Source organism: Mirounga leonina, unplaced genomic scaffold (assembly GCF_011800145.1).
Source record: "Mirounga leonina isolate KUSES-001 unplaced genomic scaffold, KU_Mleo_1.0 Mir_418, whole genome shotgun sequence".
Lineage (NCBI taxonomy): Eukaryota > Metazoa > Chordata > Mammalia > Carnivora > Phocidae > Mirounga > Mirounga leonina.
The window spans coordinates 11,029,160-11,050,483 of NW_023270739.1; the positions used below are offsets into that span (position 1 = coordinate 11,029,160).

The window sequence follows — 21,324 nt, forward strand, 5'->3', positions numbered from 1 at the left end:
TGAGGTTAAGAGGACTGTTATGGTGTAGTCCATTTTACAGATCAGAAAAATGAGGCTGAGAAAGATTGACTTGCCTGGGATATACAGCTAGTTGTTGATGGAGCCAAGGTTTGAACCAGGCAGGCAGTCTAACTCAAGAGAACCTGTGCTCTGACCTTCCTCAGGAACTGTGGGAAGTGTGATAACAAACATATAAGCAGTATTCTCTGGTAAAACAGAGAACAAGGTACATCTTGTTGATCTTACTCATCTAGAGATCCTACAGACCTTCTAGACTCAGGGTCACAAAACTGTTAAGTCCCAAGGCTGAATCTGGCCCAAGGACATGTTTTGTTTGGCCCCCACACATGTGTGTGTTTCTCTTTAATTGTGTCAACATTTTAAAAATCAGAAGATTTCATGTTAAAATTTTGGATATCTAGCTTCTCCTAAGAGACCGGAAATCTGGTAATACTCCTAGGCTCCCATTCTGAGAGGCTGGAGCTGAGTCCTTGCTGTCCCCTGGAGAAGGCACATGGATGCTTCAGCTCACACTGTTGCTACCATGTTCTGTTGCCTCCCCCACTCCAAGGCCAAAGATGAGCTGATACTTAACATCACATTTGCCTGTTGTTTTGTTGTTTGTCTTAGAATAAAGAAATATTTTTAGTACCCGTTTATCCCTCCACAGTGGGAAAACAAGAGACTAGGTAACCGCATATATATTTTTTTGGTAGAAATGAGTAATGTTTCCATATGTTTCATAGGCAAGCATCCAGCTTCTGTGACTGGTCTCTTTAGGCATTAGGGTTTGTTATCTGACCTAGGTGAGAAGTAAGAAAACCCAGGCCAAGAAAGAATCAAAGAACAAATTGGAACTCACACCTACACTTGGCTGGTTCAGGTGCAGCCTTTTCGCATTGTACTCATTTGCTTAGAAATGTACCCTGAGAACAATATGGATGTTGGGATTCTCTTGCATCTCGCTGTGCTTCTGGTAAACATTTGTATCAGGAAGCTACAGTCACGGAAACTTGGAGGTTTCTGTCCTATTGTTGGGGAGGGGAGTGGATTGTGATTGCCCAAGAGGGCACATGTTTGCTCTGCATCTTCTAAACTCCCTCCTCATTCATGTGCGCCAGGTTCCATCAGATCAGACACGTTTTAATCACAGGTCTTCATCTGAGCCAGGCTTTCACAAGAGAGGTCTTCTCAGCTACAGAGGTTTGAACCAAGCCATTAGCCACATTTCCTGGAGCAAGGGACTGCTCAGATAGACTGTGGATCAGAAAGACTTTGTTTTGGTGAATAATGAGTCTAAATCCCACCTCTTATCCATCAGCTTCAGTGGTGGTATTAATGGGGATCAGAAGAATTTTTACAAGCTCTCCAGCCATCAATGACAGACACCAAGTGACCTTGATTTTAAATTCTAGCCATCAACTAGGTCTGCAGGGTTGCTGTCTGTTTGGCAAATCAGTTCTTCTCCAACAGGAAGTTCGGTTGTCAAATATGTCATCCGATAAAGTATGTCAGCTCATTAGCGGTTTTGTTCATTTGAAGCCGTCATCTGCTTTTACAAGCACAGAGATCCTGGCTCTTATCTTAATAGACCATATTTCCAAAGAAGTTACCTCCTAAAAGGTGTTGTTGATAGATTTAGGTGCTCAATTATTCAGCTAGACTAGAGAGCCCCTTTGAAGAGAACTTGACAATAGTAAGCATTCAGGAAAATAGTATTACTAGAAGTATATGTGAAAAAGGTCCATACACACTACATAGAGCCAATCCTGCTATTTTACAGATAAAAGCCTGAAATCCGGAGAAGTTGACATCACCAAGGTATTTCCAAAATCAGGTGGTGACTCAGATCTAGAACTCAGGTGTCCTGACTCCAGGCCAGTTCTCAGTCCTATACACTGCACATCTCCCAACCCCAGGACAGATGGGGGTAGATGGGGACAGGGGATATGGACTCGACATCCAAGTCCAGTGTCACTGATCCATTTCCCAGGCCCTCCCATTGGCTACCCCAGCTTCTACCTGTGCCTGTCAGAGTCTAGGAGTATAGGACTTGGCCTCCCAATTCCACGTGTGGGCTGTGTGACTAAGCTCTGGAATCATACCAGTTCTCACTATCCACATCTGTTTAATGGGAACAATGACCCTCCCCATCCTGCTTTCCTTGGTGGAATGTTGTGATCATCAAATAAGATCAAGTGGACTTAAGACTCTAAAGTAGGGAACTTGGTTATTGGTTTCACTGTTTTGTGGGAGGCAGTGTGGTTAAGTGGGAAAGCATTAGACTGAGGGATAGGGGTCAAACAACCATGATTTTGAAACTCAGCCTTCTGTATGTGGCCCTGGAAGAAATCACATCTCTCAGAGCCCCATTTTCCCAACCAAAAATAAAGTGGGAATATGCATTCTGCCATATAATATAACAACACCACAACTAAAAGCTGTTATTTCTTGAGCTTTTAGTATGTGGTAGACTCTGTGCTAAACATTTTCCTTGAGTTGTTTCACTTACTCACCAACCCAGTGTGGTACTATCATTCCCCCCCTCATTTTGCAGATGAGCAAATTGAGGCCAGAGAACTTACCCAAGCTCATGAACAGCAGAGCTCACAAGAGCTACTACGTTTCCAAATCTCAAAGGCTATGAGTCTATTCATGATGATCAAGTCCAGGTCAAAAAGAAATCCCTCCTAACTCATGAACCACGGGCACTTCAGCCAAACACTGGTGATCCTTTAAGTCATGAAACCATGTCCTCATGAGCTCTGACCCAGGTTGCAAGGTTCACCTTCGCATGCCTCAATCTGGGGGATTGCAGGAGCCCTGAATTTCTGAATGAAACAGTCCTTCTCTACAGGCAACTGGGCTCTCAGATGCCTTGTGCCCTCATTCTGAGAGGGATCAAAGATGAGAGGAGGTGAGGGGATAATTTCCATGCAATATTTAAGGTCTCTGGTTCTAGAATGGCTCTGATCTGCTCAGGATTTCCCCTCTCCCCCCCCCCCCCATCCACCTCTTGTCATTCAGGGGGGCTCTGTTTTTCCACTGGCTGAACTTTACCTTGGGCTCCCTGAGGCCAAATCTCACAGCTCTCCTCCCTTCCCTACCCCCACAAACAGCCAGGTGGCTGCAGGCCTGGGGATACTTAGCATCTCTCCTCTCTGTGTTGTGAATGCCACTGTTAGATGATACGATTTACATGAACATAAATCAGAACTGGGTGTTGGGCAGCATGGACCCATTCCTTCTGTGGCAGCCAAACCATCCCGGGCTCACAGATGCCTATAAATGAATCAGGACATTTTCTCTAGGCCCCCTCCCCTTCTCTAGACACTAATTTTTAGCAACCGAGCAAAAACTTCTCTTTATTCCACTATGGCTGGGATGGACAGCTTGTGACCTCCTGTCAAACTCTATTTAGTGAGTCCCTTTAGCTAAAATCAATGCATGCTTGTCTACTCCAGCCCATCAGAGATTAATACAGGAAGACAAACACCTGAACCCATGTCACCTCCACTGGAAGGGTATGCAACTTAACCAGGACATGTGGGTTACCTGCTAGCTCCACCAGCCCGTTCTTAGCGCTGTGCATAAACAGAAAGATTGCAAGAGTCGTAAATGTGTGGGCCTGCCCACACGGAGGGATGGTGAACTGGTGTAAAACTAAAGAACGACTCTCAGAGGAGTGAAGAACAGTGATCTACCAAGGGTCTATGAGCTGTCTTCGGCACTTCAGTAAGCCAACCCAAGTCATACAATAAACCATCCAATAACCCATGAGAAACTTCTCAAGCTTAAGAGGACACCAAGTTTCATTGCTTTTGGCTGCAATTAGTTTGTGTATTAGCTGATTATGTCAGAAAAAATGGCTATTATCAGCCATTATAAATATATTTTAACTGGCTTTCATGGAAAAATCATTGACATGCAAAATATGGCGGGTAATTTTTCCCAACTTCGAGAGAAAATTAATAAAAATAGTCCTCAGCATTGAAAAGACTGGTTCAGTGGAAGGAGCACCGCGATAGAGATTAGAAATAGGGTTCAAGGCTCGGTTTCGTTAGAACCACACGGCAATTGGGGCGCCTGGGTGGCTCAGATGGTTAAGCGTCTGCCTTCGGCTCAGGTCATGATCCCAGAGTCCTGGGATCGAGTCCCGCATCGGGCTCCCTGCTCCTTGGGAGCCTGCTTCTCCCTCTGCCTCTCTCTCTCTCTGTCTCTCATGAATAAATAAATAAAATCTTAAAAAAAGAAAAAAAAGAAAAAGAAAAAAAAAGAACCACACGGCAATAAAATTGGGGGCAGCAGGGGAGGCCAGAGCTGGAGAGGTTGGCTATGGAAGAAAATCAAAGAGAAGCATACTAAGGGGAATGCTGGGAGTCGGGAGTCAAAAAAACAATGTGGAGGAAGTTGCAAAAGGGGTAGCATCTTCCAGGGCTAAAGAGTCCTAGCCCTTGGTATATCCTGATTCGGAACACAACTTTTGGATAGATGAAACAAGTGTAGATTCTGTTGCTTTGAGGTATGGCCTTGGACAAGCAATTTTACCCCTCTAGCCTCAGATCACTCACCAGGCAGCTGGGATGGGTCATGTCTACCTCACAGGGTGACGGATAGGCAAGCAAGGATTTTGGTACGGGCCTGAAGCACAGTAAATACACCTGAGGGAAAGGTAGTTATCATTTTTGGTGACCCCTGCTGGAGTGGCATTTAGAAATCTCCAGGCTTGTTTCTCTGGGAGTATGAATGGAGCTTTATGGCCCAAAGATGGGACCTGACTGATGAAGTAATGCAGACAGCAGAGTAGGTGCTTCCTCTCTCAGAGGGGTTAGACGTGTCCCTTTGGGTAAAATACAGCCCTTAGGTCTCTCCCAGCCCCAAAATGACCTACTCTGGGAATTTCCCACGCAGCTTTGGAGAATTTGGGTTTCACTAAAGATAGTATTTTTCAGCATGTTCAAAATGTGGGCACAGCGTGACTATTCTTCTACTCCAATGCCAGGGAGGTGGGCAGGGAAATGAGACCTGAAGAATGGGAAGTTGATGAGGGTGTTCAAAACCTGGGGGCAGCATGGGCCAAGACCCAGACGAAGAATCTGAACAGCAGTAGCTGGAAGGGCCAGTGATGAGAGGATGATGAAGGAGGAGGCAGGGATCAGACTGGTCCTCATTAGAACCATTTTATGACACTTCATCCCAAGAGTTCAATGAAGGGTTTTAATCAGGACAGTGAAATTCTCTCTTTTTTTTTTTTTTTAAGATTTTATTTATTTGCGAGAGAGACAATGAGAGACAGAGAACATGAGAGGGAGGAGGGTCAGAGGGAGAAGCAGACTCCCCGCCGAGCAGGGAGCCCGATGCGGGACTCGATCCCGGGACTCCAGGATCATGACCTGAGCCGAAGGCAGTCGCTTAACCAACTGAGCCACCCAGGCGCCCCGTGAAATTCTCTCTTAAACCAGCCCTTCTAGCTCCTATAATGACCCCAGCATCTTTCTTGGCTAGAACCCACCATGCTTTCCTCTCCGCAGTCCATCTCCATTCCCCATGGCCTCCCACCATTCCCATCCAAGCACCATCCAAATACAACAGCAAGGGCAGTAGAGAAACAAAGGGATGAGTCCCCTCACTGTCACCATAAGTCTGGGTAGGGCCAGTCAACAAGGGGACATCTTTGAGTCAGCAAATAAAAACCTGCACACATGTCTTCAGCATACAGCCACATGTGCCTAAACCTGAGCTCATGGCAAACCCCAAAGTCAAACAACTTAAGGTAATGAAAGGCCCCTTGCTTACTATGAAAGTAAAAAAAAAAAGAAAACCATCTTCAACCGAATGATTCCCAAACTGCATCAAGTCAAGAGCCATGGCCTTCCGGGCACTTAAGCCTCTCTCTCCCCCTATAAAAATACTCCCATCAACTTAATCTAAGTGGCCCTAATTTTGCTCTCTTTTGGAGGGACAAAAGGATAAGCAACAAGAAAAAACCTCAGAAAAATCAAGAAAAATTATAAACTGCTTTCCCATTTGAGAGAGGCATGGAAGTCTCTCCAGCACAGGGTTCTAACGGTCCCTCCATTCCTTCATGTTGCACATCCAAAAAGAAACTACATGAACAGAGCCACTCTGGAGGGCAAACTGGCAGGTGCTGTTAAAATGTAAAATATACCTACTTATGTCCAGTAATTCCTGTTGTATATTTGCTATGAAGAAATATTTGCACACGTGAACAAGAGAATTAGACAACTGTTTATAGCAGTGCTCTTTGTAAACAGGAAAAGCTATTAGAAACCTAGACACCTATCAATAGGGAAATGGCTAAATAAATACATTCTATACTTACAGGGATACATATTATAGTAATATAATAGTATAGAGTAATATATAATATTATATAATATAAGGCAATTAACATCTAGTATAGCAGTTGATTATATTTTAGAACCAGCCTGCTGGGTTTTAAATACAGGCTCTGCTATAATCTTGGGAACAAGTTATCTAATTTTTCTAAGTCTCAGTTTCCTCATCTGTAAAGTGGGGATGACACACTTGCTTCATAGGACTATTGACAGAATTACATGAGTTAATGCATGTTAACTATTTAGAATGGTGCCCGGCACATAACAACCACTCTATACCTGTTAGCTTTTAAAAATTATAATCCCATGGAATACTATACATAGAATGAAGTGGATATATATGTGTACTAACAGAGAACAAGCCCTAATACACATTGTTCAGTTATAAAAAGCAGAATGCTGTATGTTGTATTCCACTATTTATGGTATCCTACCATTCATGAGTCTAAGGGGAAAACTACTATAAATTTCCCTTGGGTACCTATGTATGTAAATGCATAGGGAGAAAACAATCTGGAGAAGAAGCTAGAATTAGAGGAAGTGGTCAAAAAGGACATTAGCCCTTTTGAATTTTAGGTAGGTGATAGATAGATAGATAGATAGATGATGGATGGATACACATGTACACACAGTTACATACACACATGGATGTAGAATGTATTCTTAGAATACTTGTGATTTTTAAAATGTGGAGAAAACTTAAAGGGCCAAGGTGTTGCAAATTATTATTCCCCTTTTATAAATGAGGAAACCAAAGCTTAAAGACATCCAGTAACGTGCCTAAGTGCACACCACCAACAGGCCCCGGGGGAAGGATTTAAAGCCCAGTTCTGCCCGCCCCACAGCCTTTCCACCACCCCACGCTGCCTCTCAAGGCCACCCAGGAGTTGACAATGACAAAAGCTAGAAGAAGGGGCCTCCTTGTCCATACTGGCTGGAATGGTAAAAGCCAAATGCAATGGAGAATTGTGTTGTTGTTTTTGTTTTTAATTAATGAACCTGTTGGAATGTGCCATTCAGCAGTGGAGCTGAATGGTTCCTGCTGTTCCTGCAAAACAAACAAAAGTCCCTCCACCCAAGCCACTTCTGTGGCCATTTTCTAGCCTTATCTATCCAGGGATTTTGAAAGGGACACAGAACTGTGGGAGAGGCACCTTCTCCAGCCAGCTGGGACCCAGTCTCCGGTCTTCCTGCCACCACACCAGCCATCTACATAGACTGGGCATCTTGCCCTGGGCAGCCCCAACTCATCCCCATCTAGAAGGGGAAGAGTCTTGAAGCCCAAGATGTCTTGTCTCCATTAGCTTTACTTCTCCCTGGGTCTCAGTGCAATAAACTGAGTCATTATTTTACTGTGACTTGGTGGTTTTGAGGGTCTCTTTCAGTTCTAATAGCCAAAGAACATTAGAAATTTTCCTTTATTTTTCTCTCTTTATGCCCTAAACTAATTATTATTATTATTATTTCTCCTTTCCATACGATGATATTTACTTAAAACCCCAGGTCATTTTGGCTTTCTTCATATTTCTAACGAAAACTTTCCCAAATCAATAAGTAAAGTCATTCTTCGAATGTTAACCTTCCATTCCCTTTCAGTCCAAGGAAGGGTCGTTTGCTTTAGAATGTCAAGGGTAAATGAAAGTCAAAAAGCTTTGAAGAATGGCATAACTAAGAACAAATTCACCTTACCATTTAGTAGCTGGGTGACCTTGGGCAAACACAACCTCTCCTAGACTTGATGTTTTCCATCTGGAAAAAATGGGTGTTGATACCGACTCTGAAGGTTGCTGGGTGGATGAGGACAAGGGATCTGTGAAGTGCTTGCGCCCAGTAGGAGTCTGAGAGCTGTCCCTTCCCTCCTATGTAGAGCAGCTCTCCTCTTTCCAGGGTTCCCAAGATTCAGACAGCCTGGGTCCCCTCCCCAAGTGGCTGGCTGCTCTCTGAAGTCTGATCCTTTTTATTTTCCTTTGGTCACAAAGCCCAGTGTGGAGTGTAAAAGTGTGTGTGTGTGTGTGTGTGTTTGCGCGTGTGTGAGGGAATGGGTCTGGCTTCTTTGAAAATGGCTTCTTTGCTAAAACCACAACCTCAGATCTGATACTGAAAGAATCTGCTGGCACTGGTCCCTGTCAAAACAATTCGGAGATATCCAGAGACTGTCCTCCAGGGCTGGCAGCGGGCCCCCAGGCTGAGCCTCACTCTTGAATTCCCAACAGGCTCAGGAGGCAGGCCCCCAACACTCCATGGCACAGCCCCATTCCTCTATGCAAAGGAGGCTGGAGAGAAGGGCTTGGCATTCTGGAGCAAAATTCTCTCTCTCTGCTGCCTGCCTCCTGCAGAAACCACACACACACACACACACACACACACACACACACACCAATTTTCAGAAGGCTCTTGGCATTGCCTAACCCTTCCTGAGCTGGACAGAGCTGCTCGAGCAAGGTCTACCCAGCCAAGGCTGCCTCCTTCATTCCCAGCCCCCTCCCTTCCCTCCTCCAGAGTCAAGGTTTTGTCAGGAGTTTCAGGGGCACTGAGTGGTGTGGAGGGGGCCGCAGACATCCTGGCTGCTGCCAAGTCCTTTTCTTTCCCCCACGGTATGTTTTATAAGCCGGCATGTAGTTTATTCTTCTCCTAAACACTTCACTAGGGTGCAGGGCCTGGAGTTGCCATAGAAACACCTTTTAACTCCTCCCCACCCAGAAAGCAGTGCCAATGCCCAGGGTCTGGGGGGAGAAAGGCAAAAAGAGACACCTGTGGATGAGGAGAAAGGAGAGGGAAGGCCATGGGGGTTCTTTAGAAAGGGCCAAGTCAGGCATACAGTGCCCTTTGCCCAGCAACATGGCACTCAGCCACGAAGAGAAAACAGCCGGGAAGGTTCTGGAAGAGGAAGCTGGTGGTCTGGCTTGAGCATCTTTAATGGGCTACAGCGTTGATTGGTGGGGTCATAAGGGTGAAGGAGAATGGGGAGCTCCTGCACATTTCCTTCAGGGAGAGAACAGGCAGAGCTTCAACCCAGACTGGACACCAGAAAGGCTCTGTCAGCAAGGAAAACCGGGAGCCACCTACTGGACACCAGCGGGGTACTGTAAGGCAGCGAGGTCAACAAGCAAGCAGCCCACATCCACACCTCCCATTTTTTAAAAGCATTATCTCATCCCTGCCATTAGCGTAGTGCACCAAACCCAGGCAGAACAGTTCTGGATTGGTGCCAGCGTACCGAAAATTTTTTGTTTCCTTTTTATTTTCGCTACGGGTAACGGTTCTGGTCTTCGGGTACTTCCTAGTAACTTAGCTTTTCTCTGGGCAGTTTATCGAGGGCGGGGATTTGTTGAATCAATCCGGGGAAATTGCAAGAAACTCTGCATCAGCCCAGATCCAAGGCAGGAAACCGAAGAGTCAGTCAGTGCAACCATTAAAAGCAGGGTCTCCTTACTGCTGTTTCCACTGTTCTCTGGTGAACTTCCAGGGTGAAAACCCAAAAGCCAAGGGCAAGGGGGAGTCATGAGGTCTCCATCTCCCCACACACCAAAAAATCCAAGCGAACACACCCAAGCCCCTGTCCGGCAGAAGAGGGTGCCCTGACTCCACCTGTCAGCTTCCTGGCCTCCTCACTGAGCAAAAGCCCAGCAGTAGCAGCTCCCAGCACTACTCAGGTGGCAGTGTCACCAGGGGGGTGAGGAGGGACAGGCCAAGTGGAATTGGGGTGGAAGCAGTCAGAGGAGAAGGAAGAAAACCTTCCGGGCCTCAGGCAGCCCAAAAGAATCCTCCAGGCAATCCACAAACCGAGGGGCCAGCCAGATTCCCCCGGGGAAAGGGAAGGGTGCACAGCATGGGCCCCAGGAATCCTCTAACAAGGGTGACCCCGGGTCACATAAACACCCACGCCTGCCAACTGGACTGACCTTCTGGTCACCACAGCCACCTCCCTGACTTCTCCTAGGCTCAGCAGGGCCCACCAGCAGCGCCCCTCCCAACTTCAGCTGCCTCCCCTGCCAGGCTCCTGTCTCCTCCCCCCTCCTCCCCTGCAGCACACTTGTGGAGGCCCTCACCCAGGACCCAGTGGAAAATTTCCCTTCTTCTTTATGACTTAAAACACACACGCTCCATTCTTCACCTCTGAATCGACACAGGCGGAGGGCAGCTAGACCGTGCCCCACCCCACCCCAGCCCCAGTACACGCGCACGCACACGCACACACACACACACACACAGAGCAGGGGCCACTGGACTTGCATGCTTTATGAGCTGGAAAGAGGAGGAGAGATGTTTTCGAGCTGCTACTCCACCTCTGGCCATCCAAACACCAATGTCCCGAACACTCCCAAACAAGTTCTCCCAGGACACTTGCAAGGCCCTGGATAAAAACTGGTTCTACCTCTTGCTGTGTCTCTAATCAAGACACTAAGTCCAGTTTGGAATTGTCACCATGATGTGACCCTTGGCATCTTTGTTCTTTTGGTGACAAATCTGTTTTCCATTTCTCATTCTCCCCCTCCCCACACACATTCAAGGAAGAAAAACAGCCTTCCTGTGAATTCTCACAGCTATGTGCTAAGTGATCCCTCACACACGCCGCTCCTGCTTGCTATCAACACTCTCAAATATGGTTCCTCTGGGAGACGGTCAACCCCACAGCTTTCTTCTCATTTCCCCCCTTACATGCACTCACACTTGGCAGTCCAAGAAGCTCGCTTAGCCCTTGCCTGGAAAGTGGGAGGCTGGGTTGGGTCTCAACGAAAAGAATGAACTTCATGGGTGCAGGCTAAAATGCAAACTCAGAAAACTTCAAGATTCTCCTGCAACTTTTGTGCACATGGATGGCAACTTTTTAAAAAACTACTGAACATCCCAGTACTTTAGTTAGTTGGCATTCCAAGTTTGGGGAACCCTCTCCCACCCTTTTCTCCCCCAGCCCTTCCTCTGGTGATAGTGAAAAGGGAAATTTTCCAGATGTCAAAAGGACCAATAGGGACCTCAGGCCCTAAAAGGAGAGCAAAGGTTGCAAGGGGTTCACTCAGCCACTGTGGATTTTCTCTGCAGGGCATCTGCCCCTTCAGCTATGCCAGATCCTCCGACCGGAGAAACTGAGTTTCGCCACCCCACCCCAAGCTCAGGCAGAGAAAAGGCTCGGGGCTCGCCATGCCACCCGGAGCTGCGCCCCAGGCCGGGCTGCAGCGCGAGAGCGGGCACCGCGAGGGCTCTGGCGGGGTCACCCGGAGCGCTTACCTATGTCAGAGTTGCAGAAGGCGTCCTGGGGGTGGCTGGGCGAGCATGTGCACGCCTCGGCGCCCCAGTCCCCCAGGCTCCAGCTGCCCAGGAGCACGACTAGCCCGAGCCAGGGAGTCATTGTCGCTGCCGCCGCTGAGGCTGCTGCTCGCCTCTCCAAAGTTGTCGTGCGCCGCTGGAGGGGCCGCTGCAGCCCGAGCTCGCCTGCCCGGCCGTGCGGGGCAACTTTGGCCTCGGGCGCGCTGCCCTGGGAGTGCCCAGAGGGACGGGATGGGGCGCCGCGAGGTTGCCTCCGCACGGGCGCACGACTCTGCGGGCCGCCGGTCTCTCCGGGCGAAGGAGTGGGAGCTGGGGCGGAGCAGGAGGAGCCGAAGGAGGAGAAGCCGTCTGAACGCCCGCCCGCTGCCCGCTCTGCGCGCTGCCGGGCTGCCGAGTGATATAGTGCGGGTCCCCCGGCCACCCCCTCTCGGGCACTCGGGGCCCGCCCCCTGCGACCAATGGCAGAGCCGCATTACCTCATCGGCCCTCCGAAAGGGGCGGGGCCGGGGGCGCGGGCCGACGGGGCGGGGCCGGCCCGGACCGTTCAGATCCTTATAGGGAATAATGCGGCTGTGGGCACCGGAGTGGGTGAACCGGAACGCGCCTGGGACCTACGCTTGCCGAGTGGCCCCCGGAGCGGCGCTCCCGTGCCCCACCTCGCCAGTACCCTGACTACACACCCACCCTTCTCTCTGAGCACTTCTGACCCAAACCCGAATCAACTGCCTCCCGCCACAGCACCAGCCCGTCCTCGGGTCACAGGCCTGGTGCAAAGGCTAGGTCCTGGAGACCCTGACTGCGCCTGGTGGAAAGGCTAGGGGAAAAGGCTAACTCTCCACCTTCTCTGGAAAGAGCCCGGCCAGAGGGGAAAGGACCAACTGACAACCTACACACCCACCCCCAACTTTCCTGGATGTGAGGACGCCATCTGCCCTTTGGAGCAGGCGGGGATGGACTGTTGTTTCCCGGCGCTCACCCAGAGTAAACTGTGAAGTCATTCAACAAACACTGTTCTGGATGTTGGAATGAGCAAAACAAAGTCCTTGCTTCCATGAAAGTTGCAGGCAGTGTGCATTCACTGGTGAATTCACCAATACACCGGGTAATTTTCTGTGGTGATAGTACCATGAAGAAACAAAACTTAGTAATGGGTTAGAAATCACTGGGGCGGGGGGCAGTCACTGCTTTCTGTGGGGTAGTGAGAGAAGGTCTCTCTAAGGAGGTGACATTCTAGCTGAAAGGTGAGCAAGGAGAAGGAGCAGGAGGAAATCTGGGAGGAGAGAACACCAGTCAGGGAGAACAGCAAGTGCAAAGGCCCTGAGCTTATTTGAAAAACTGAGTAGAAAGGGCAGGAGGAAATGGTAACCCCACCAAGGCCAGACAAGTCTCCATCCTTCAGCAAAGAATTTGGGGGTGAATTGATCCAAAACTGGGGTAACTTACACCAGATTCTGGAGAACTATCCAGGATCTTAGACCATTAGCCATAATGGATAATTGCTAATAACTAATACTATGACTTCCCTTATTACTAAGTAACATCTTGATTCTGCCTTATAGTTTCCATGCCACACCTCATTATATCTCACAAAAAAATTTTTCGATAGGAAAAACACAAAGTACTATTCACACTTTCCAGATGAGGAAACTGGCACAGAAAGGTGACATGACTTGGCAAGCAGCCAGGAACTCCATTCACTCATTTGCACCAGAAGAAAGATTTTATTTCCCTGGACTTCAGCAGTAATTAGCTGTCACCGTGCAGATGCCCTTTTGCAGCTGGAGTCCTCTGTCTTTCTATTCTTGTGTCTCTCTCCCTTTCTCTCCTAACTCAGTCTGTTTAGAAAGAGACTTGAATGTTTTGGCTATAGAAATGCAGAGAGTTTGGAACAAAATACTCCTCAGAAATCCAAGTTCAACTTTTTCTCAGAAACTCTATTTACACCTTAGAGAAGTGACACTGGGATGGCAGAAGAGAAAATTTCATTGAAAATGGTATTTCCGAGAACATTTTTTAAACTCCTTTGCCGCCCCCCCCTTAAGAATTGTAGCTATAAGGAAGGAATCAAGTTTCCACATTTTTCTGCCCTATCCCCTTCCCAACTTTTCAGCCCCTTTCTACCTTAACTCTAACTATAACCTGGCCCAGATAGATCTTTCCCTCTTCAATGTTTACTTCAGCACTTAGCTCACTGTTTCATGGAATATAATTGTATCATTTCCCCAACCACACTAGAAATACTTTGAGACCTGAGATATGTGGCTACCCCGCTTTTTTAGCCCTCTGAATACAAAATAGGGTCCCAGGAGACTTGGGTGTGGGTATGGCCAGCAGCCCATAGAGTCTGGAACAATGGACACTCCAGAGGCCACTTCAAGGATCCAGGTTGAATGAGGGCATACTTGGTGGGATTTGAGAGTTTTGCTTATCCTTGCATGGTGCCAGTCATGTGGAAGGTTTTATAAGCCTTTCCAGACCAAGTCCACTTTGGATAAGCATCTTATGTGATAAAGGCCCTCTCTTCTCTTTTTTTCTTTTCACTCTATCCTTTTGTCCAAAATGCCAGTATTTTCTCCAAGGGAAGGCTTGCCTAGAACAGGAGTACCAGTCAGGTAACTTTTGCTGAACCTCAAGCAGCAGGTTCCTTATAGAAAGCATCTGAAGCATTGATTATGGCAACTACTTAATATTGTAAGCACCAAGAGTAATTTGATTGTTTTTCCAACTGAAAGGTAATGAAATTGCCTTTTGGTTTATTTCCTCTCGCTCCCCATCCTAAGCTGGTCCATGAAGCATCTTTGGAGTTTAGCTTCCCTTTCAGTTGGGAAGTTCTCCCTAATATCTAACTCTAGGGGACTCCCCTGTGCCCCTGAGAATTCAGCCCGGTCCTCACCCTGAGGAAGAGAAAGAATAAGCTCCATGAATCCTTGTGAAGGAGAGGACCCCACTGCCAAGGTCAGCCCCTCCAGCAAGCAGACCTCACAGGCATCCATCTGGATGTCATGGTGTCCTTAGACTTAATAATATGTAAGAATTACTTTTTTAAGACGATTTTATAAGCTAGTTGGAGCGGACCTGCAACTAATGGTAAGAATGACTATACCAGCTCTCCTACCTTCTCCTGACAGCTAAGAACAGGGATAGATTTGTAAATCTCAGAAGAACTGCAAAGTTTGAAAATCTCTCTGGGCTATCCTCAAACCTCCCAGGCTGCCCTGATGTCCCCTTTCCTGGAACTTTTCTAGGGAAGGTGAGTTCATGTCCACCCCCTTTATATCAAGTTACAGGATGCTGGAATCTATGAGAAGTTTCTCATAGACATTTAGAGGTCCTCTAAAAGGACCTTAGGGACTACTCATCCTAATTTTATAGGTGGGAAAGATAAGGTTCAGACAGGTGAGAAGATTACCTCTCACCATCAGCTTGTGGCTGAGCCAGGATTGCTTTGCAGCTGCCTGATTCCTTACCTGGCGCTCTCCTACACACTCGTGGACCTCAGTGCCCCCCAGCCACAGCTCATGACCTAATGCTTGCACCCTAGTCATGGAAACTCCAGCCACTCATGCTCCTGAATTTGCATGTCAGATCTGCAGATGAGTTTGTTTCAGAGTCTCTTTGTTCAGTGTGTAACAGATGGACAGTCCTGCCTGCCCCCTGCCCTCGCTAAAAGGTTCTCCATCATGATAATAATCACCTCTGAGCCAATCAGAACAAATACCATTCTGTTCTCAGAGATTTATCTCCTGTGTGTTTATTTTTTCCCTTTCTAAATTATTATTTCATAGTTTTTGAAAACATTCCAAACACATTGCTTCAAAGAAATGCATGAAACTTTATTTCTGGGGGACAAAGAGAGGCTGGGGTGGGGAAAAAAAAAAAAGCAAAGACCTGAGGTGGTTCCAAATGCTGCAGAAGAAGAGTTGTGTGTGTGGACAAGTCATCTCACCTGTCCAGACCTCAATTTCTGTGTTTATTGGATGAAAGCTATAACTTAATGGTCTCCAAGCCCCCACCTTGCCTCAAAAAGTCTTAGGATTCCATGGGAAACTCTCAAGGACAAGGAAAGGAAGATAGATCTTGCCATTTAAACAGGTTTGAGACAAATCGAATGTGCCCAAGACTGAAGCACATCCATCAATCTCTCAATCAACACTTACTGAGTTCCTATTTTGTTCTCTCTGTTCTCTCCTTGAAAACAAAGATTGTGATGGTGAAGTGTTAGGAGAGACTGAAGCTCTTGTTTCTGATAGAGCCCTGTTTAAATGTTTATCTGTCTGTTTACTTCTTGGGTCATAAGCACTAAAAGGTCAGGAAATATGTCTTTTATTGTCTCTATATCTTATTTTCAAAATTCATTGAACTCCTATTGCAGTTTAAATGTCGCCTCCTCCAGAAAGCCTTCTCTAATTCCCCTCCCCAGTCTTCATCAATCACTTGCAGTGTATTCCCACAGCACCCTGTGCTCCTTTCTTTCATACCACTTAGCTGACAAGAATGTGGTTGTTTATCCATCGGTTTCCCTTCCTGGTTAGAGGAAGCCCCTTGAAGACAGTGTTGGTAACAAAGAAGTCAGCAAGTATTGGTTGAATGAGTCGAATTGATTGGTCCAACCAACCCCTTCCCACTATTCAGATAGGCAGGTAGTAGCTCCTTGGAGAGCTCACAGAGCCCTATCCCTCTGGCAGGTGCTAGGGGGCGCTTTAAGCCAGAGAACACCCTTTCCCTCAGCCTTCGGTCTCGGCCAGTTGCACTGAGAGAAGGCGGGAGAGGCAGTTCCACACTAGTCACCCACTTTGAGTGGGTGAATCTAACCCCTCCCGTCTGCAGTGGCCACAGAGCTGTCAGTCAGCATCCCGTCTGGGTCCGCAGCTGCCCAGCTCCTCCACCCCCAAGCTGGCCCCATGTCAACCGAAGGGGAGACATGCTCTCAGGAAGCTACATACTTGTGAATCATGGGTTTGGGGGGATCGGGGAGATCTGGGAACACAGCAGACAATGCTGCGATTCCACTCTTTCAGGGCAGAGCTGGTCTCTGGAAATTAAACCAGGAGTAGGTGCTGACAAGACATGTGTCAGTTCTGTTGCCTCATAGGGAAACACCTCTTTTCTTCCCTTCCCTTTCCCCTCTAGACCCTAGCCGCAGTGCCTTCCCCCAAACCCACAGTCCTCATCTGAAAATCATTACATTCAAAATAGCCTTTTCCAAGCAACAGACAGCCCTGGTCCACCCATCACCATGAGCCCTGGCCAGACTCAGTGGGGTTGCTGCCCAGCCCTGGGAATTATGAACCTGAGATGGTAAGCACTTCTGGTTCTCTGTGTGTCTGGCACCAGCAGGGAGTAAACACCTTTTGTCACTTACATCTGGAGCCAATTTCATGGCAGTAAAATTGCACAGTGTCTCTCACCCCAGCTCCCCACTAGTCCTGCCATGGACTGAAGACCCCTCAGTAAGAGTCTCTGGCTGCATTCACCTGAGTCCTGGGCTTTTCACATTTCCTTCCACCCCCAAGCTACTCCCAGGGATTTTTAAGCCAGAAAACACATGTGTGCTGTAGAGACATGTTGTGCCCCATGTTTTCTGGTGGTGAGAGATGGGAAACAGAGTTACTATTTCAGCTCTTGCTTTTTAAAAAGTTTTTTTAATTAATTAATTAATTATTTACTTTTGACTATGTGCTCAGTCAATTATGTGCTCAGTTAACTATTTCTGTGAGTGGTAATATTAAGTGGAGGGAGACCTTCTCTTCCTCGACCCTGTCTTAATGTCTTCCTTATGCTGGTGGAGTTCATGTATTTTTCCTTTAAAAATGAGTAGCTGCTTTGTGGTTTCTTTGAAGGTTGCACGTGCAGCTTTGCAGAGAAGACACATGTGAGTGTCTCTGCTGGGTGTTCTTGTGGCTTGGGAGGTAATGGGATGGACAGTATGGCCAGTTTCCTATCCATGGGGCTGGAGATTCTGTTTCTGGCAAGGCACTTGAGCTCTCTTCAACAGAACCTGCTGAAACTGAAACTGACCTGTCCTATGTGATGGGGATGGTCCAAAGAGCATTTGACACCATTGACCAGATCCTTCTTCAAACTTGGCTGCTGAGATTCCATTCTCTTTGGGTTTTCAATTTCCACCTCTCCAACTGTACCTTCTCAGTCTTCTTGGCAGACTCTTTGGACTCTTCTTGTCACTAAAATGTAGATGTTTCCCAGTATTCTGTCCCTGGCTGCCCTCCCTTCCCTTTTAGCCTCCAACTCTCCCTGGCTAATTCTCTACCCTGGTTCTAGCCACTGCTCTGCTGTGTGCACAGGAATGGCACCGCAAGCAGCACTATCTCTCCAAGCTCCAGTCTATAGCCAGCTTCCCCTTAGATAATTCCACCTGGAAGTCCCCTCACCTCCTCAGACTCCACTGTCTTTCCCCTGATGCAGTGTTACCCATCCCCACCAAGGGCACCAACTTTCACCAAATCCTATAGATTCTCACTCCACACATCTCTTCTTACCCTCCCTTTTCTCCCCATTACCACCATTTCTGCCTTGGTTCAGGCCCATGTAGATTCTTTCCTGACAATTTCAATAGTCACATAACTGGTCACCCTGTCCAGAGTCTTTCTCTGTCAAATGAAACTTTTGCCCTGCTGCTCATGTAAAGTTTTTCAGATATAAATCTGAAATCATGCTGTCCTTTGCTTAAAATGATTCATTTGTCCTCCATGGCTTTCTGTTCTGAACAAAGTCTTAAACTCCAAAGAAAGGCATATGAGGCCCTGTTCTGTGATCTGGCTCTTCCCAGGGCCCCACCTTGGGGGGCCATTGCCATAGAATCCAATGTGATTGCTACACCTGTAGTTATGCAACAGTTGGCCCTGTCCTAGCTTATCTCTCCAAACCTATGCCCTCATTCCCATCTTCTAACCCAACATGAAGTTCCAGCTGTCAAGTTCCTGCCTCTGAGGCTTATTCACACTATACTCTTTGCCTGGAATCCACCCTCCACCCTACTTCTCATCTGTAAGGATTCTCTTATCTTTCAGGATTCAGCTAGAGTCACCACCTCGTGGATGTTTTCCTGAGCCTCTCTCTTCCTCAACAGAACTGACCTCCCCTCCTTGGCCTCTCTTTCCTCATTCCTTTCCCACACACACCATAAACTCCAGATTTCCACCCAGTGCTTCCCACACTCTGTTGCCCCCAGTGGTTGATAGGTCTTTCTGTCCTCTAGACAGCATCTTGAAAGCCTAGCACAGAATCTGCACATTGTAGGCACTTACCAAATACTGAAAGAATAAATTAACCGATGAATGGCAGGGGAAAAAAAGAGGGAGGTGATCAGAGTATTACCTTCACAAATTCACCATTACAGAGGTTCTAGAATCTAGCTTCTTAAGTCAAGAAACTCCTCTAGGTTCAGTTCCCAGACTTGATCAGTTCCAGGGGATACTATGATTCATAAGAGACCAGCAAGCCAACCACAATTCCATTGTCTTTGCTTCCAATGAAATATTTAATTGTCACATAGGTTAGGGCACTCATATCAATGTGACCCCCATATTTTCCTTCTTAGAATCAGAAGACTTTGTGTGAGGCTAGTTTCTCATCAGAAGTTTGCTTTGTTGTGTATGGAGTCAGAATACAGGGATTGAGGTCATTGTAAGAAGGGTTTTTCAGCTGAGATACTATAGAATTGTCCTCACTGAACTCAGATGAAGGCTTTGCCATGGGAGTAACAATGTTCAAGAGCCCCTCTTGCTGGAAGGTGAAAATGCCGGACACACACTGCCAACTTTGGACTCTTTGGTCTTCCCATTTCTCTGCTCCAAACTTGCCACTCTTCCCTTCTTTCACCGAGACTTTTTCTGCACTGGGAATATTACAATCCATTTGGTTTCTGTGTTTTAGATTATAGTCACCATTCAATGATTCCTTCAGGTCAACTAGTTTGGGTTCTAGGTTTCAAATGCTCCCCTTATTGTGTCTCGATTTGCTACCACAGATGGCCATGCACATGTGTGGTGTGTGAATTTATGGCTTCAGAGCTCAGAAGACAAATAGCCTTCTTTCCAAGTTGTGGGTGGACTCTTCGTTATCATTGCTCCACCGACTCTCTCTGTTTGTCTCACAGCTTGTTTGTCACAGTGTGATTATCAGCTCTTTGGAGGAAAGGGACAGGATTCTCTCCTTTCATCCCTGCTTCCTCCAGATATTCCCCAGACACTAAGTAAGTGTCCACTGCTCCATGCTAGACACTGGAGATCTAACAGTGAACAAGGCACAGACCTGCCCTCAAGGAGTTCCCAGTCTCGTGGGAGAGAAAGACATGAAAACAAGAGTGGGTGGTACAGACTACAACAGGAGGATCAAATGTGCTGTGAGATTACAGCGCCGATCACCCAACGAGGGAATGGGAAGGTGTTTGGGAACCCATATGATGGTAAGAGCTAGGAGACAACTGTAGGTCACCAAATCCAACCCTCTCATTTTACAGATAAAGAAAAAGGCCCAGAATGTGTTGGGATGTGCACTGGGTGTTATATGTAACTAATGAATCATTGAACACTACATCAAAAACTAATGATGTACTATACAGTGGCTAACTGAACATAATTAAAAAAAAGAAAAGAAAAAGGCTCAGAGAGGTGGGCTTTTATATGGTCACACAGGATTAATCAGACCCTTTAGTACTTCATCATCTTCCCATCAATCCAGGCTTCTCTAATTGAGTGAAATAATTATTTCCCTGCCATGTAATATGCATCAGCTGTAGAATGGTAAGCTGAAAAAGATTTCTAAAACAAGAAAAAGGGAAGGGGACTCACATTAGTTGAGTACCAACTATGGACAAGTCATTTCCAATACAGTATTTTCTTCAATCCTCACAACCGTTGATAATAGGTATTATTTTATGTCTGTTTTTGGTTAAGAAAACTGAGGCAAAACAATAACTCAAAAAAAATATATGCACTCCTGTGTTCACTGCCACATTATTTACAACAGCCAAGATGTGGAAACAACCTAAGCGTCCACTGAAGGATGAATGGATAAATTAATTGTTTTATACACACATACACACACACACACACACACACACAAGGGAATATTATTCATCCATAAAAAAGAAAGAAATCTTGCCATTTGCAGCAACATGGATGGACCCCAAGGGTATTGTGCTGAGTGAAACAAGTCCGAGAAAGACACATACCATATGATCTCTCTTATAAGTGAGATTTAAAAACAAACAAACAAAACAAAAAACCAGCTCATTGATACAGGGAATGGGACATAGATACTGGGTGAGGGGGTGGGAAAATGGGGGAAGGGGGTCAAAAGGTAAAAGAAAAAACAGGAAACTGAGGCACAAAGAAGTTAAGTTGCCTCTTCAATTTCTTACAAGCAAGATAGAGGCAGAGCTGTGATTCAGACCCAGGGATCTCTTTCCAAACCAATGCTATTTCTAGAGCCTGAAAATCACTATACCCTCAGGGTCATCAGGACATTGGAAGTGCTAATGATTTCCTCTTTGTCCTCTGGGTTCTCTTTGAGGGCTCAGAGCTCTTGATCATTGTTGGAACCAAGCAGAGGGAGTCACAGTACCTTCCACTGAGGGCTGGAGAGGGATGAGTTGAGAAGCATCTTTTGTTTTGCCTGGTTAGCAGTGGAGAGAAGGCAAGAACAATCACAGAGCAGGCAATTTCTGGGGGCGTAGGTG

At 46.8% G+C, this 21,324-nt stretch overlaps 2 protein-coding genes across 3 annotated transcripts in view; one reads left to right on the forward strand and one right to left on the reverse strand.

The window, feature by feature from the left end:
* The window catches only part of TIMP3 (TIMP metallopeptidase inhibitor 3), a 59,445-nt gene extending 47,446 nt beyond the window's left edge, over positions 1-11,999 (reverse strand). The window contains exon 1 of the mRNA XM_034987639.1: positions 11,586-11,999. Coding sequence (XP_034843530.1) covers positions 11,586-11,706 — 121 coding nt within the window. The 5' untranslated portion in view covers positions 11,707-11,999. The remainder of the gene's footprint in view (positions 1-11,585) is intronic.
* SYN3 (synapsin III) overlaps positions 1-21,324 on the forward strand; it is a 410,509-nt gene that overhangs the window by 160,751 nt on the left and 228,434 nt on the right. The gene's annotated exons all lie outside the window — the stretch shown is intronic.